Source organism: Notolepis coatsorum (genome assembly GCF_963971535.1).
Source record: "Notolepis coatsorum genome assembly, chromosome: 4".
NCBI classification, from domain to species: Eukaryota; Metazoa; Chordata; class Actinopteri; order Aulopiformes; family Paralepididae; genus Notolepis; species Notolepis coatsorum.
The window spans coordinates 190,681,424-190,698,227 of record NC_140168.1 but is presented as its reverse complement, the minus strand read 5'-3'; the positions used below and the strand labels follow the sequence as shown (position 1 = coordinate 190,698,227).

General features: G+C 44.1%; 1 protein-coding gene across 1 annotated transcript in view; it reads left to right on the top strand.

The window, feature by feature from the left end:
- The window catches only part of arap2 (ArfGAP with RhoGAP domain, ankyrin repeat and PH domain 2), a gene marked incomplete at its 3' end in the record, with an annotated part of 497,512 nt that overhangs the window by 223,771 nt on the left and 256,937 nt on the right, over positions 1-16,804 (top strand). The window contains 1 exon segment of the mRNA XM_084312192.1: positions 4,577-4,776. Within this exon segment, the coding sequence (XP_084168318.1) occupies positions 4,577-4,776 (200 nt within the window).

Here is a 16,804-nt window from a genome sequence, read left to right as displayed (position 1 = left end):
GTGGTTAGTCTCTCTCTCCTCCTGTGGTTTGTCTCTCTCTCCCCCTGTGGTTAGTCTCTCTCCCCCTGCAATTTCCTCTCTGAACGTTTACTTGACGTCCTACTTGACTCCCCCTACCTCGTGCCACTTCCTCCTCCGCTCTTGTTCTGAGAGCTGGACTTCATGTCCAGCGGCCTCCTCTGTGTCTCGCCGTCTGCGTCTCCTCTCCCGCGGCCCCCGGGAGCCCTCGACGGAGCCCCCCGACCGCATCGCGCTCCTCTGTGGTTTGCACATCGGTTCAGCGGGCCGCGTGAGCATCCACTCTTCAGACGGGGCCCCCGGTCGGAGGCACGCGGGCACGGAACAGCTGAACCCAATCAACCTATCGATCCGCACCGGTGGAAGCCCGGGCAGGGCCGACGTGACGTAACCTCCTTTGCTCTGGGCTACCCTCCCCACCTCCATCTCCTCATCATCCTCCTCCTCATCCATCCATCCTGGTCACATGGAGACGGAGAGGAGAGCTAGACCGGCTTGGTTGCCATGGAGACGAGCGGCTTCCTTTTTTTTTGCTTTCGGTCGAGCCAGGACAGTCTCTCTCTCTCTCTCTCTCTCTCTCTCTCGCTCTCGCTCTCGCTCTCGCTCTCGCTCTCGCTCTCGCTCTCGCTCTCTATCTCTCTCTCTCTCTCTCTCTCTATATCTCTCTTTATCTATCTCTATCTATATATATATCTCTATCTATATCTCTCTCTATCTCTATCTCTCTATCTGCCAACCAAACTCTGTCTTGCCCTCACTGTTTCTCCAACTCCATCTCTCATTTTGACAAAAAAAAAGTTATTATCATTTTATTTCTCCCTCTTTGTATATGGCTCTCTGCTGCTGCACACACACTCCCCTGGTGTACATGCCCCTGTTAGATATACACCCAATTTGGGAGCTCAAGTGGTCCCAAGAGAGAGAGGGATGCTGAAAGAGAAGGATGGAATGTGATATGGAGAGAGAGAGAGAGATATAGAGAGAGAGTGGTGGCATGTGATCTGTGTGTGTGCATGCGCATGACTGAGGAGTGAGTGAGTGCAACCATTTTTTTAGGCACCGACCGTTATGCAAACTATGTGAAACACTTTTTGTCTCATTCCACTCTCCGTCCATCTCTGGTGTGTGTTATCCCCCTTGTTAACACAGTCCTGCTGACCCCCTCCGTACACACATCACCCTCTGTACACACATCACCCTCCGTACACACATCACCCTCCGTACACACATCACCATCCGTACACACATCACCCTCCATACACACATCACCCTCCGTACACACATCACCTTCCATACACACATCACCCTCCGTAGACACATCACCCTATGTACACACATCACCCTCCATACACACATCACATTCCATACACACATCACCCTTCATACACATCACCCTCCATACACACATCAGCCTCCGTACACACATCACCCTCCATACACACATCACCCTACATACACACATCACCCTTCATACACACATCACCCTCCATACACACATCACCCTTCATACACACATCACCCTTCATACACACATCACCCTTCATACACACATCACCCTCCATACACACATCACCCTTCATACACACATCACCCTTCATACACACATCACCCTCCATACACACATCACCCTTCATACACACATCACCCTTCATACACACATCACCCTTCATACACACATCAGATCACCCTTCATACACACATCACCCTTCATACACACATCAGATCACCCTTCATACACACATCACCCTTCATACACACATCAGATCACCCTTCATACACACATCACCCTTCATACACACATCACCCTTCATACACACATCACCCTCTGTACACACATCACCCTTCATACACACATCACCCTTCAATACACACATGAACATAATAATTTGAAAGTGTATGTTTAATATGTCCTACCTACCAAAGTACTGCATTACTATTAGATGTGGCACTTTTAAACGTGGCAACATGATGTCACATTGACATGTCTTTTTGTTGCCGCGTCTAGAGGTTGATCCAAACAAAAATCCAAACAAGGGATTGCCATGCTTAGATGTTTTAATCTCACATTGATTCACCGAGCTCTTGATGCATGGTTAAAAAAAAAAAAAAAAAAAAATATATATATATATATATATATATATATATATGTACCTCTGAAAAGTCAAAATAGGACAAACTTGATCCCTTGAAAACCGTTTGAAACTAGAAATGATCAGTTTGGCTGTGGTGTTGCTGCCATAGTTTCTAGTTTTGTTCTATTCGTCACATATAAGGTACATGTGCATTACAGTGAAATGCCTCCTGAGATTGTGCTTCATACAGAGAGGGAGGTTTGCCCTGAGTGGGAGGTTTGAATGGTCAAAGTGCCTATCAAACAGGAGGAAAGACTGTCAGGTTTTAACTGTGGATACCAAACAGGGAAGGTAAATACAACTTAAACTGTTGAACAGTAATCCATAACTATTTTATTGCACTGCACTGTTGCATCATTTTACTCTGTCTATTCTACAATTGTATTGCATTGCACTATTTTACTACCGTATTCTATTTAGCTCTTTTCATTATTGTCTACTTTTAAAACTGAATTGGGATGTTAGATCCTAATGTGAAAATCTGTGATTTTATATGTCTGCACTTTATGTTAAATTAAATTAAATTAAATATGTGCTCATTTTGTGCCTGTCTTTTTTCTGTTGTGAAACACTTTGAGCTGCAATTTGTGTATGAAAGGTGCTATACAAATAAAGTTTATTATTATTATGCAGTAAAAAAGTTTAAATAATAAAGGATCTTGATTCCTATTTCAACGTCTAGTCTGAAAGTTTGATTTTGTCCGACGGTACAGGGGGTATAGAGGCTAGAATCAATAATCTGAGTCGTCTCTTTCAGCAAAAACTTTCAAATACATGTTCACTCCCTGGAAGAAGAGATATTGTATCTCAATGGGACATTGCTGGATAAATAAAGGATAAATAAAAAATATAAATCGGACCTCAATGACCTATATTAACTTCTTGAAAATTACTAAAACATGTCCCCTTTAAACCATGATAAGATAAGATAAGATATTCCTTTATTGATCCCCTTGGGGAAATTCAGGCTTCATAGCAGCATGAGGGGGAAGGGAGGTACAGGTATGGGCATGCCAATAGTAGAACGGCATAACTATAGGCAATCAAATTTGATCTGAATATAAAAATATGAGAACAAATAAATAGTGTAAACCAGGGGTCAGCAACCTTTTTGACATGGAGTGCCTGTTTGAAATATAGTTGTAACTAGTGTGCCTCAACAATATTCCATGCATCGTAATTTTTTTTTCTCATAATCAGGTCTTTTTAATGATAATTTTTACATGATTACATCATTATTGTTATTGTTATTATTAACAATATTATTATGATGGTTGTATCAACCCTAAATCTGAGTTGGGGGGGGGGGATGCAATGCAGACAAACAGCTGCATACAGTGCGACCATTTCACTCACATTTGCCCATACATTTTTGGACACATCACACACCATTGGTGTCATAGCTCCACCTACAGGCCTAATGGAGAACACCAGGATGTGAATGGAGGGTGAATGTGAGGTATATCGTGTAAATAAGTTTTGATTGATCGCAAGACTACACTGTAAAAAAATATATAATAATAAGTTACCAGAACTTAAAAATATTGAGTTAAGTTACTGTGCATTAAGGTTTTCAGTTTTCAATCCATAATAAGTTAACAGAAAAATAAGTACACAACCACATTATTTCAACCTAATAAAACTATGTTTATTGTCATTGTTTTAAGAACACAAGTTGACTTGGTAATACTCACATTTTGAGTAAAAAAAATTGCTTTTAACATGTGCAATGTTCAATGAAATAGAAAAATAAATAATACAATTTGTTGATTAATCCCACTGGTCACAATGGTGACTGTAATAATGTTTTTGTTATAAGGCTCTGCAAATGTTACTGAATGATGTAGCAATGTATTTCCAGCTACATTGAAATAATAAACAAATAAAGGGTCTCAATTAAATATGTGGTAGTAAAAAGAACATGTGGGAGGATTTCAACAAGATAAATGCGAAAATATTTCACTATAATATTTCAAAGCAAAAAAAATAAAAATAAAAAATTATAATTTTTATTTTTATTTTTTTAATGCTGCCCCCTGTGCCTATGCAAATGCCCCCGCGTGTCTATGCAGGCACGCATGCCTAGGGTTGCCTACCCCTGGTGTAAACAATGTAATCAACTCTGAATATAAAAATAACTGATATTTCTTTGGGGGGGGGGGGGGGGGGGGGGGGGTACCACGACACGTCTAAGGGTTTGTTCAGTTTCCACAATTGGTCCACTTCATATACATAATGTAGAGCTCACAAATCCCCCCCAAGCCCACACAAAATACTGCACAGCCTAACCCCCGCCAAGTGATACTATGCTGTTTAATTGCTCTCTCAAATCAAATCGATGTGTGTGTGTGCGTGCGTGCATGCGCGTGTGTGTGTGTGTGTGTGTGTGTGCGTGTGTGTGGGGGGGAAAAAATCAATTGTTGCAGCTTCACAGCCGAGGTGGAGCAGGAGAAGGGGGAGTGGATTGAAGCGCTCCAGGAATCGATCGCCGAGACGCTCTCTGACTATGAAGTGGCGGAGAAGATTTGGTTCAACGAGGCCAACCGGAGCTGCGCCGACTGTCGCGCCCCGCGGCCTGAATGGGCGTCGGTCAACCTGGGCGTGGTTATCTGCAAGAAGTGTGCAGGTAAAAAAAGGCCGGAGAGGATACATACACAGCCTCTTGAGGTCCGGAGATGTTTGGCGAGCGCTAGGGATTGGCATGAGCGATGTTTCCCCGGGTAGAGTCCTTGCATGGATTACTCCAGTAGCGCTATACTTGTTTAGGGAAATCTATCTTTAGAACGGATCTTAACCTATTAACAGTCCTGCAAATTTGGCATAACACGGCTTTCGATTGCATTCTGAAAGTAAATTGGTCACTATTCTGGATCCATTTGGAGCATATGCACAAGTCTGGCCTCTTTTGAAAGGAAACATTCTGAGGTTTGAACAGACTCAAATAAAGTGTTTTCTTTTACTTACGCCTGAATTATTTAGTTCCAGCTAAAAGAGTTCCAGCTGAGCGGTATGCGCTGGAAAACACAATGGATCCTGAAGTCGTATCTAGTTTGTTTTTAGGATTGATTTAAAAATTATCTTGCTTGTTTTTAAAGCTCTTAATGGTCTGGCACCGTCCTACCTCTGCGATTGCCTACATAGATATGTTCCAAACCGCCCCCCTCAGGTCCTCTAGTGCGGACCTGCTCGAGGTGCCTACAATGAAATATAAAAAAAATGGCGAAGCAGCTTTTTGTTTCTATGGGCCGACAGCTTGGAATAATCTCCCACTACATATAAAACAGGCAGCCTCTGTGGATAGCTTTAAAGCACAGCTCAATACCTATTTTTATACTCTTGCTTTTAGCTGATTTTAAAATCCCTAGTCATTTATGCTTTTTAGCAATTTTCTTAACACTTTGAGTGCCACGCCGGGTTTTCCTTTTTACCCCCTTGATGCCACCATCCACTCCCAATGTTAACGTTAATATCGCCTAATCTATGTTTTAAATTATGGCTATGTGTCTAATCTGCCCGTCGCTTATCAAAGACTCATTTTCCAGTCAACATTGGCAAGGCAGATTGTATTTGTATCGCTTCACTTCCGTTTGATAGCATTTTGAAAATCACACGTTTTCCGGGGAAAAACAACACATTCTATGATAATCGCCTTTTACTGGAATATTCCAGAACGTTGTCATTTGTCGGCCTATTTATGAATCGTTTTCAAATAAACGCTAGATGATCGATAGTATATGTGTGCGCACGCACGCTCGTGCCGTGCGCTGATAATCGCTGCTGTTATTTCCTCATGGCTTTTACAGTCAAAACAGCTATATCACATATAGTGGAAACGCTTATATCTCCGTGAAAACGAGTCTGATTATCCTAACACTGATAACATAGCTTATTGTGGCCCCCCAAGAGCTCAGGTAAAAAAAAGAAGAAAAAAAAGGAAATAAAAATATTTTTATTTTTATATTTATTTTTATATTTTTATTTTTTTTACATTAATATTGGGTTAAAAATAGCAGTGTTCAAATAATTGTGGGTTAATGCGTTAATAAAGCTTTAACTTTGACAGCCTTAGTTATTACACATTCTTACACATACATGTATGTTGAACATCTGAGGTAACAAAGGAAAAAAGCCAAAAGCACTTACTCCTCAGACATTCTTTGACAATTCCACAGCCCAAAATACAAAAAAGATCCAGGCGGAATAGGTAACAGAGGGTTGAAGAAATATTGTCTGAACTGTCAGATGCAAACTGGCTGTGTGACATAACCGAGCATCTCACTCAATTGAATAAGAAGCTGTAGGGACGCAAACAAGTCCCACCCAAAACTTGACCAATATAGTTGTGAACTGAGACAACCCTTATTTTGTTATTTTTGAGTACAGTTACAGTTGTGTGTTCATGCAGACACATAATAGCAATTTCATTACGAATTGAAAATGGTGGACCCTGATGTAAACAAGTCGAAAGTCTTTCTCTGGTCTGCATCCCCTTAACAATTGTGTGTATTGAGCTGTACTGTACTGTACCCATTCTGCAATCTGTTAATTAAAGTTAATTAAACTATCTTCCATTAGTTGGATGTATGGCCTCTGCAAGGTTGTGTGCAGCCATTTGTTTTTGTAACATCTGCTACATCTGTCCCACGTGTTCTTTGCAGCTCAGTTGTTAGTTATGCCCCTCTTGACTGTGACAAAAAGGTTTTGAACAAACTTAATGTCATAGCTTGTATTTGATGATCTTCTTCTTTGTTATTTACTTGAATGGTTTGATCATTGATTAATGGAGTAATATTGAGTTCTGATAAACTAAAATTATTGGTTAAAATAACATAAGCTAACATATTTGTACATCTATGCAAATGCATATGCAATATGTATAACTTGAATAAGTAATGAATACAGAAACAACATGTTTAACAATATGTAAATGAGTAGCTACATTTATTTTACATTACATTAACATTTATACGGTCTTTGGCCCTTTGAGGGCAACCATAATGCTGATGTGGCCCTCTGTGAAAATGAGTTTGACACCCCTGGTGTATACAGTAGAACACATGATCCGCGTGGCTCAGATGCTCCAGAATGAACTCTGGTAGACCCCGGCTGCATCAGTGAGAAGTAAAATGTGGAGTCAGAAATCCGTTCGCCCATTCACTTTCATTGAGTCCATTCCAAAAGGGTGATTTACCATCTGGGAGACGATAGGGGGCGCTTTTTTCAGATCTGAGCGCCGGCGGTCCCTGGATCTCCAACGGTAGGCTTGCGTGATTTCAGATCGCTAATACATTTTTTTTTATAAAATAACCCGAATATTCTCGGGCGTGGCACTCAACGGTCGGGGCGTAAACCCGAATATTCTCGGGCGTGGCACTCAAAGTGTTAATCATGTTTTGCCATTTAAAATAGTTTTTGTGATTTTAAACTCCTGCTTTTCTTTTCTTTACTTGTTTTTGCTTTATTGTCAAATGTTGTGTTTTTATAAATTGTTTGCTGCATTCTGTATGAAAGGTGCTATATAAATAAAGATTATTATTATTATTATTATTATTATTATTATTATTATTATTATTATTATTATTATTATTATTATTATTATTATTATTATTATTAGTACAGGTCCAAAGTTGATAACAATACCACATAAAAAAAATTTCACATGTTTTTCTAATGGTATGTATAGGTACTGTATGTTTATCCAAAATGGCCATTGGCATCAATGCATTCACAGAGAGAGAGAGTCTTCTCAAGTCTTCTTCTTTCAAGAGAAAATAACCTGTATGTCCTCGGAAATATCCCTCACGTCATATATCGTCATTTCCAGCATTTCATTGGCTACAAAAACAAGTCAATCATTTTCACCGTCGGGGCTGACTGTTCCGGTCACCAGGAGGCGAAACCGGAGGTGGTAACTTTTTCTAAACTGACACTCACAGAGAGTCGCGTGTCACTTAATCATCTTACAACTAAGAAAGAGCAGCGACACAGCCATTACATCATATTAGATTAGATTCAAATGTATTGTAATCATACCGCACAAGTACAGCTCGGCATCCAACCAGAGTGCATTAGTAATATACAATGTACAGGTGATTAAACTAGGTATACAGTATATAAATTTGTACTACTGAGTATAATGCTAATCAGATGTATGTACAGAGTCATAATGACCAGCATACACTGGGTTTTCATGGTCCCTAAAGGGTCATATGACTTGTGTGTAATACATACATAAAGAACTGTTGAAACTTTCAAGAACTTTCATGGCAATTATTCCAATTGGAAATGCAAGGTGCAACGGGCAAATGTGCAGACTTATAATTAAGCATTACATCACGCGCAGGAGTGGGTTATGAGAATTAGACCATGCCTAGGGGTGGTCGTTAGACTTTCCGCGATTCATATGTTGTTCCAACATTGTGTAAGAAACTAACACATTCGCCGTGACAGAATCGGTTTTGAATTAGTCTATTATGACGCTTTCAACACATCCAAGCGTAAATATTATTGTCCGCCATCATGGTTTTTCCTAAAAAGTTGAACTGGCGGAGTGATTGTAATTCGGTTGTGGGCGGGTTCTGGGATCACAAGCGTGGGCTATGAGAAATAACCACATCTAACTTGACTGTTTCAGCCAATCAGAATCGATAAATTTGCATGCCATTGTATAAACTGTATTTATTATTCCCTCCACTTTTGCTGATTGATCGACTCTGTTGAACATAAAAAAAATAGAGTTTGACTATTTTCGCCTCACTTTCCACAAAGAGCCAGAGGAGGTGAGCAGAGAGAGAGAGAGAGAGAGAGAGAGAGAGATAGAGATAGAGAGAGAGAGAGAGAGATAGAGAGAGAGAGAGAGAGAGATAGAGAGAGAGAGAGAGAGAGAGATTTTTTTACAACAGGCACAACACATTGACACAATAATACACAGGACAATGCTTCAACAATATTAACTACAATAACGACAATCAGAAATAATAATAAATACAGAGATACAAAATATAAAAATGTAATTAAATTATATTATTACAGACACCACAAAAGACAATTCCTCCCCCACTCCCACCCCAGGACCCCTCGGGACCAACCTGCTTCACCGCTAGATCATGGCTTTAACTTTCTCGGCCGCTGAGACCCATAATGCAATGATGGGTTGTCCAACCCCAATCACCCGTGCAGTAGAGATCTCCATATGAATGACATCCAATAGTGTCAGAGACCAATTAATCATTGTGAGTTTCTCAGGTTGTTTCCACCTCATGGCTATCAGTTTCTTGGCTGCTGTAACGCCCCCGCCAGAATGATAATTTTTTGCTGTATGGAGGCCGGCAATAGTGATATATAATTTAGGAGTAGTGTTCCTGCCGTAAGTGGAATTGTCAGGTTCCATAATGTTTGAAAGTTTAGTTGTTATAGATTTCCAAAAAACTAGCCACTGGTGGGCAATCCCAAAACATGTGCATATCATGTCAGTGGCCCTCAGAGCGCACAAAGTGCACCGAGAGTCGGCCACCAACACCCATAGCGCATAGCTTCCTAGGCGTGAGATACATCCTATGAATATAATTCAAATGTTTGCTGGTGATTAGGGTTTCGGGAAGCTAATGTAACATTAGTCCAAATATCATCCCAGTCAAACTCGGGGTCTAATTATGGGATGTACCCTCGCCAGACTATATCTAATGATAGGTTTTTATATGTGGATTTGATTAGGATAAGCTGATAAGCTTAATAAAAGGGTGTGGGTGTAGTGTTTGAGCCCACAGAACCCCATGCACCTTAAGCGCCGACCTTAGTTGTAAGTAGAGGAAAAAGGACGCGCCGGGGAGATCATAAAATTATCTTAGGTCCTGAAACTCACAAAGGCCGGTTTTATCATGTATATAAGGAGTGTGAACTCCTTTCCTTTCCCACTGATTATTGTTAATGGGTTTATGCCCAACAAGTAGTTGTTGGTTATGAAATATTGGAGAGTCGAGGTGCCATGGGCACTTGACAGCACAAGACATCTGTACATTATGCCATGTTTGAATCACATGGGATATGATAGGGCCATATCGTAATTGGCAATTTGATATAGGTGTGTTGTATACTACAGTACATCTTGTAATCTTTGCGGTAGGACTTCTGCTGCCTCTAAGGTATGCCACGACAGCAATTTCAGGATCAAACCAGCTTATCAGGGGTCTCAGCGAAAAGGACTAGAAGTATAACGATTATATACTAGTATTATATTAGTATTGGCTGAGCGTCCCGCTCTGAGCCTTATGAGATACCCCTTATCTCCTATGGTACATATTGTACCCCAAACGAACAACTAAATGCACCCACACCTGAAGGGGCCCCCGCCCCTATGGAGGCGTAGCCTATATAACCATGACTCTGGTCACCAAACACTCTTCCTCGGCAAATCTCGTTCCAGGAAAAGATCCCTCAAGAGGGAACTCAGGGCCGCGCAGAGCGGGACGCTCAGCCAATACTAATATAACTAGGTTATATACATAACCTATCGTTATATATCGTATTTGTTTATCTCGTCCCGCTCTGAGCCTTATGAGATATGGGTTAGAGCGGACGCGAGACCCGACATATGTACCCCCTGAGGACCCGTAAGCCCACATCAAGGGGTGCAGGGAGCCCTGTCACCCCCATCCTTCCTAATGAATGGGGGGGCACAGTCAACTCCACCTGAATGCGAACAAGAGGGAACTAGAACCCCTTGAACACACCGCACAGGCGGAACCACGTGTGACTCAACACACTGTGGCCCATACCCATACACTCCTGCTACCCTTCCAAAGGACGGGAAGCAGGAACGGCTACAGACCCCAGAACCCGCCTGGGAGACAGAACCCGGTCATGTCCATGAGGTAAAACCTTACAAAGGGGCCCAGGGAGGACCATGAAGGCTGCAGCACAGATGTCCTCCACCGAGGCCCCCACCCAGGAGAGCGGCAGAGGCAGCCACCCCACGAGTGGAGTGCGCCCTGACGCCCCCAGGGGGATCCTGCCCAGCCAACGTGTAGCAGAGGGCAATGCCCTCGCACAACCAATGGGACAGGTGTTGTTCGATAGTGCCTTACCGGCATGAGAACCACCGTGACAGACAAAAAGCTGAACGGTGACCCCGAGGTCCTGAGTACGGCTGAGACAATACCCAAAGCACGGACCGCACATGACAGGTGAAGGCCCACATCTAACTCACCACCGCGAGGAGGCGGATGAAACGCCTGCACCACAATATCCCTGGAGCGGAAGAACTCCGGATATTTACAGGCACGAAGGCAGGATTAGGCCGCAGAGTGGCACCGCAATCGGAACGAAAGACAGGCACTCTGTTCGTACCGAGAGAGCACAAAGCACACCCACGCGTCAGCGGAGGTGACGGCCAGCAAGAACGCGGTCTTGAACGACAGCTGTTCCAACGGGGCCTGCTCGAGCGGCTCAAACGGGGCCAAGGACAACCGACCGAGGACCAGGTGAAGATCCCAAGTCAGAGCCCAGGAGCGTTGCACCGGCTTAACGCGTCGAGCGCCAAGCAGGAAACGCTTCACAAGAGGGTGGCTGAACAAGACATCCCCTCAAGACATCCCCTCAAACCCCTCGGCTGACGAGGCCGTGCTCTCTCTTCTTCTGGCAGCGCGGTGTGAGGCGGTGTAGTGCCTAGGACAATACCGCCCGCGCTCCAGCAGAAGACCAAAATCCCCTGCGGAGAGGGGAACCCGGAGCGGTTATAGCTTGCGGCTGGGTCAAAGCTAATAACGTCAACAACCTCGCGCGATGTGTCGACGTCGGCTGGCCCTCAAGGCCCCCGCCACCAGACACCATTTTTTTAATAGAAAAAAACAGCAATTCGAACACAGTTCTAATCGCTGCCAATTCCATACCGTGGCGGTACAGGCTTTAGCAGCCCACCAGCCACTCGCCAGGCCGACCCACCCAAGGTGTCGGCCGGGCGGGGAACTGTTTCAAAAACAAAGAACTGATGTTAACACGGAGCACCAGTGGTGGTTGCAAACAGCAACCTCAACTGTGGTGTGCACCATGAAAGGGTTAAATGAATAAAAGAACTAACCCACAAAATACTGTAGAATGAGCAAACCCATATACACACGTTAAGGGGAGGCGGACCAGAGCGAATTAGTCCCGTCTTCATTCAACATATTCACAACAGCACACCAGCCCTAGCTTAGCCCATTTACCAAAAAAGGTAAACAAAGCCCCCCCCCCCGCACTACTCCCCCAGTAGACACCGATTGACCGTCAGCATAAATGGTTGAGAGGAGAGAAAGCTGTAGCAAAAACAGACCTTCTCATAGCAGAGTGACAGAACGAAACAGTAGCTCCCTACACAGGGCCGCCTCAGGGGGTGGGGGGCATCGCGTTTAAATCTTGCACAGGGCCTCACATTTCTCCCAGGCGGCCCTGCCCCTACACTACTACATCCTAGCGTGAGGCGATGTGGGACCCAGATCAACAACCGCCTGCGCACAGACACGCAACATGTTTACCATGTCGGCTGGACCCATAGCCCCACTACCCGACGGCAATGTGGATAGGAACTAGCCAGCTGAGCCATAACCCGCCATTAAGTCCCATCCTGCAGTAGTATAGCTCTACTGCTACACCACCGAGCTCACGCATCGGCCCCATATGGGGACACCGTTCCACAGACCCCGCCGGAACACAAAGGGTAGCATATCTGGCTAGGCTACCTAGCCACGGGCCATACCCTGTTTTTGTTCAACCCATTTACCCGTAAAAAGGTAAATAGGACTCAGCAAAAACCCCCACAACAGCTACCGACTGACCTTCATTGATGAACCGGGCAAGAGGAAGGGATAAGTGACAACATCTCACAGCGGAGACATTAGAACAGCATAGCAGTTAGCATGTAGCAGTAGTGGTAGCATGTATCATTAGCGATAGCATGTAGCATAGCATTAGATGTTTAACAGCACGTCCAAGACCGTTTGGAAACCGTTCACTGCAGTGAAAACGTTCACCAAACCATCCTGCCCCCGGCGCCAACACACAACATGGTTGTGTAACTTGCGCCAGTGGTCTTATTGGATGGGGCAAGGGGATCATTGGGCTGACAAAGTTTATCCTGGGCAGTACGTTCATTTTAACTATGGAGGCTCGGGCTTGTAATGAGTTGGGAAGGCTCAGCCATCTATTTAGATCTTGGGAGTATTTTATTATAAGTGCCTGTTATATCTAGTTGTCTGATTTAGGGTGGGGAACATTTCGATGCCTCTGTATTTAAAGTGTTCAATGGGGATGTCGGCCCGTAGTTGCACCACTTGCCGACTTCATTCAGAGGTAAACAAGCTGATTTGGGCCAGTTCATTTTGAAGCCTGATCGTTTACAGAATTCAGAATTATCCCAAGTAAATTTGTGGCCGATTGGGGAGAGTTTTTTCATAAAAATGTGTAAGTCGTCCGCATAAAGAGCAATTTTGTGTCGGGTATCTTTGATTGTTATAGAGACAATTTATTCTGTTTGTCATATTTTGTTATCATTACTGTTAAAGTTATAGGTTTATATGTAGGATTGCAAGTAACTGTCTACTACATAACTGTTTCCACTGGAGGACGCTATATGCAGAGCTTTTAATGTTACCGCCAGGTAGAGTATAAAAAGCTGATGCCGACTCCCCCTTCTGTCTCTTCCCCCATCTACCTCTCACAGAGAGGAGACCTCATGAGCTGCTGTACTATGAACCAATGCAAATAATAAACCACGCGATTAAGGGCTCAAGATAGAAACCATGCCTCATGAGTATATTATTGTCACCCCATAGCCAATTCTGTCAACATGTTATGGGCCAGATCACGCAGGGGCGAAATAATAAGGTTAGCAAGTTTAGCTGAAGTATAGGCTAGTTTAGCGCCGGGAGCACCGCATGGTTAAAGGCTATACCAACAAAGCTAAAGCTACGCCTACCATCAAAAAGGAGGATGGCGACCAAGGGAAGGAGCAAATGGCCCTCATTCAATGGAAAGGCAGATGACTATGAGCTCTGGAAGAGCGCATGTTATGCTGCATGCACAGTGTGGGACTGAAGTCGACGATCTTGACGGCCCCCACAGGAGACCTGACGGCGGAAGCACAAGCCCTGGACGACACGCGTAATGCAGATGCATACTGTGAGTTAGCACCACTGCTCGACGACACAAGCTTGGGGCTGATATTCTGCGACACTAAAGACAAAGGCCGATAAAGCCTGGGAGTGTTGAGATAACATTATATCGGGCAACGAAGACCCCCGAGTCGTGGCCCTCTACATAACACTAACAGCACTGAAGAAGGGGCACACCAAGACTGTGACCGAATACATCATCAGAGCTGAGCAGATCATTACGGCATTGAAGAGTGCATGAGAAGCACCAAGCGATGGGCTAATGATGGCGATGGTGATGAGGGGACTACCGGAGCTGTACAAACCGTTCACACTCCTGGTAACACACGGTTCAGCGGACATGACGCTGGGAAAGTGCAAGGCCAAGTTACAAAATTTCGAGGCCTCAGAAGATATCGACCCAGCCGCCGCGGAGGCGGAGCGGAGAGAGGGTGCTGAAGGCCCAAGCGACACTGAGGGAGAAGACCAGGCCCACGACGGAGCTGGCGTGTTTTGGCGATGTGTAGGAAAAAGGGCCATCGGAAAGGTAACTGCACAAAGACTGTCTGGTGTAGCTTCTGCAAATCCACGGGGCACAGATACATAGCGTGCATATACTTCTATAGACGGCGGGCTAGGACTATCTTAAGGGGCCTGGGCTCAGGGGCCTAGATAGCTACCACAGTCATTGGGGTCCTTGTCCTTTTTGAGTAATAAAGAAATATTTACATCTCTTGAGAATCCCCCTTGTTCAAATGGCGTGTTCAATCATCTCATGCAACAATGGGCCCAACTGGTGCCAAAATGCTAAGTATAATTCTGGTTGAATTACATCCCAGCCGGGTGCTTTACCCCTCTGCATCTCAACGATTGCTTCTCTGAGTTCCATAAGAGTGATTAGTCTCCACAATTCCCCGGCCTCCTCCTCGGATAACTTTGGTATTTTAAGCCCGCTGGTAACGCCTCAGGAGCATATCAACTCTAAGAGAGAGAGGGAGAGAGAGAACATATACACTCTAAAGAGAGAGATATAGGGAGAGAGGGAACATATACACTATAAAGAGAGATATCATATACTCTAAATAGAGAGATAGGGAGATATAGCATATACACTCTAAAGATAGAGAGATCATATACACTCTAAAGATAGAGGGATAGAGAGAGCATATACACTCTAAAGAGATAGATATGGAGAGATAGCATATACACTCTAAAGAGAGAAGGAGGGATATAGAGATCATATACACTCTAAAGAGAGATGGAGGGATATATAGAGCATATCAACTCTAAAGAGAGCGAGCTAGAGAACATTGTCTCAACTCTAAAGACAGAGAGAGAGCGATAGAGACAATCATCTCTACTCAACTCTAAAGAGGGAGATATAGAGAATATTCTAAACTCCAAATAGAGAGAGATAGATAGAGAGAGATAAAGAGAGGCATACAGATGGAAAGAGAGCGAAACAAATGATGAAGTGACTCTGTGTGTGCGTAAGCCCGCCGTGCTCCTGTGGTGTGTTTGTTTGTGAGCGTGGACCCTGACGCCCCCCAGGGCTCCATTAGGATAAGATCCCAGGTGTTAAGCCACTTACGGAGCTTATGGCCTAGTATTCCCTCTAATCGCATTCTCTCTGGCCATGCCGGATGCTGCAGATGAAATGGCAACCACTGTAAGAATATAGACCGCGGATGGGTGACAGATCAGGTGGCAAGGATCAACCCCCCCCCCCCCCCCCCCCCCCCCACACGCCTAACGTGATTAGAGGAACTCTCGCTGATGTGCAGGGATATCGGACTGGCGTGGTGGTGGTCATCTGTGGTGGTTCTGGTCTATATTTCCCCAGGGTAGGTTCACTGAGAACTGACACTCGTTTTCGACGACACCCTTCTTGACACTGGGAACGGTTGTTCCATGGGAGCCGCCCCGGTATGACCACCACCGAGGAGTTTGTGGCATGTTTAGTGCCTTGCTCAAGGCCACTTTTGACGACGGGTCGCAGGGAGAGCATGACCTTCTGTAGTGTGGTAGTTAAATGGTTAACCCTTTGTAGTGTGGTCGTGAAAGGGTTAATCACGTGTAGTGAAATTGTTAACATTATGTAGTGTGCTAGTGAAAGGGTTAATCTCATGCAGTGTGGTAGTGCAATTGTTAACATTATGTAGTGTGGTAGTGAACGGGTTGACCTTATGTAGTGTGGTCGTGACAGGGTTAATCATGTGTAGTGCGGTAGTGAAATGGTTAACCGTATGTAGTGTGGTAGTGAACGTGTTAACCTCATGCAGTGTGGCAGTGCAATTGTTAACATTATGTAGTGTGGTAGTGAACGGGTTAACATTATGTAGTGTGGTAGTGAACAGGTTAACATTATGTAGTGTGGTAGTGAAATGGTTTAACCGTATGTAGTGTGGTAGTGAGGCGGGCTAACTGTATGTAGTGTGCTAGTGAAATGGTTAACCGTATGCAGTGTGGTAGTGAACGGGTTGACCTTATGTAGTGTGGTAGTGAACGGGTTAACATTATGTAGTGTGG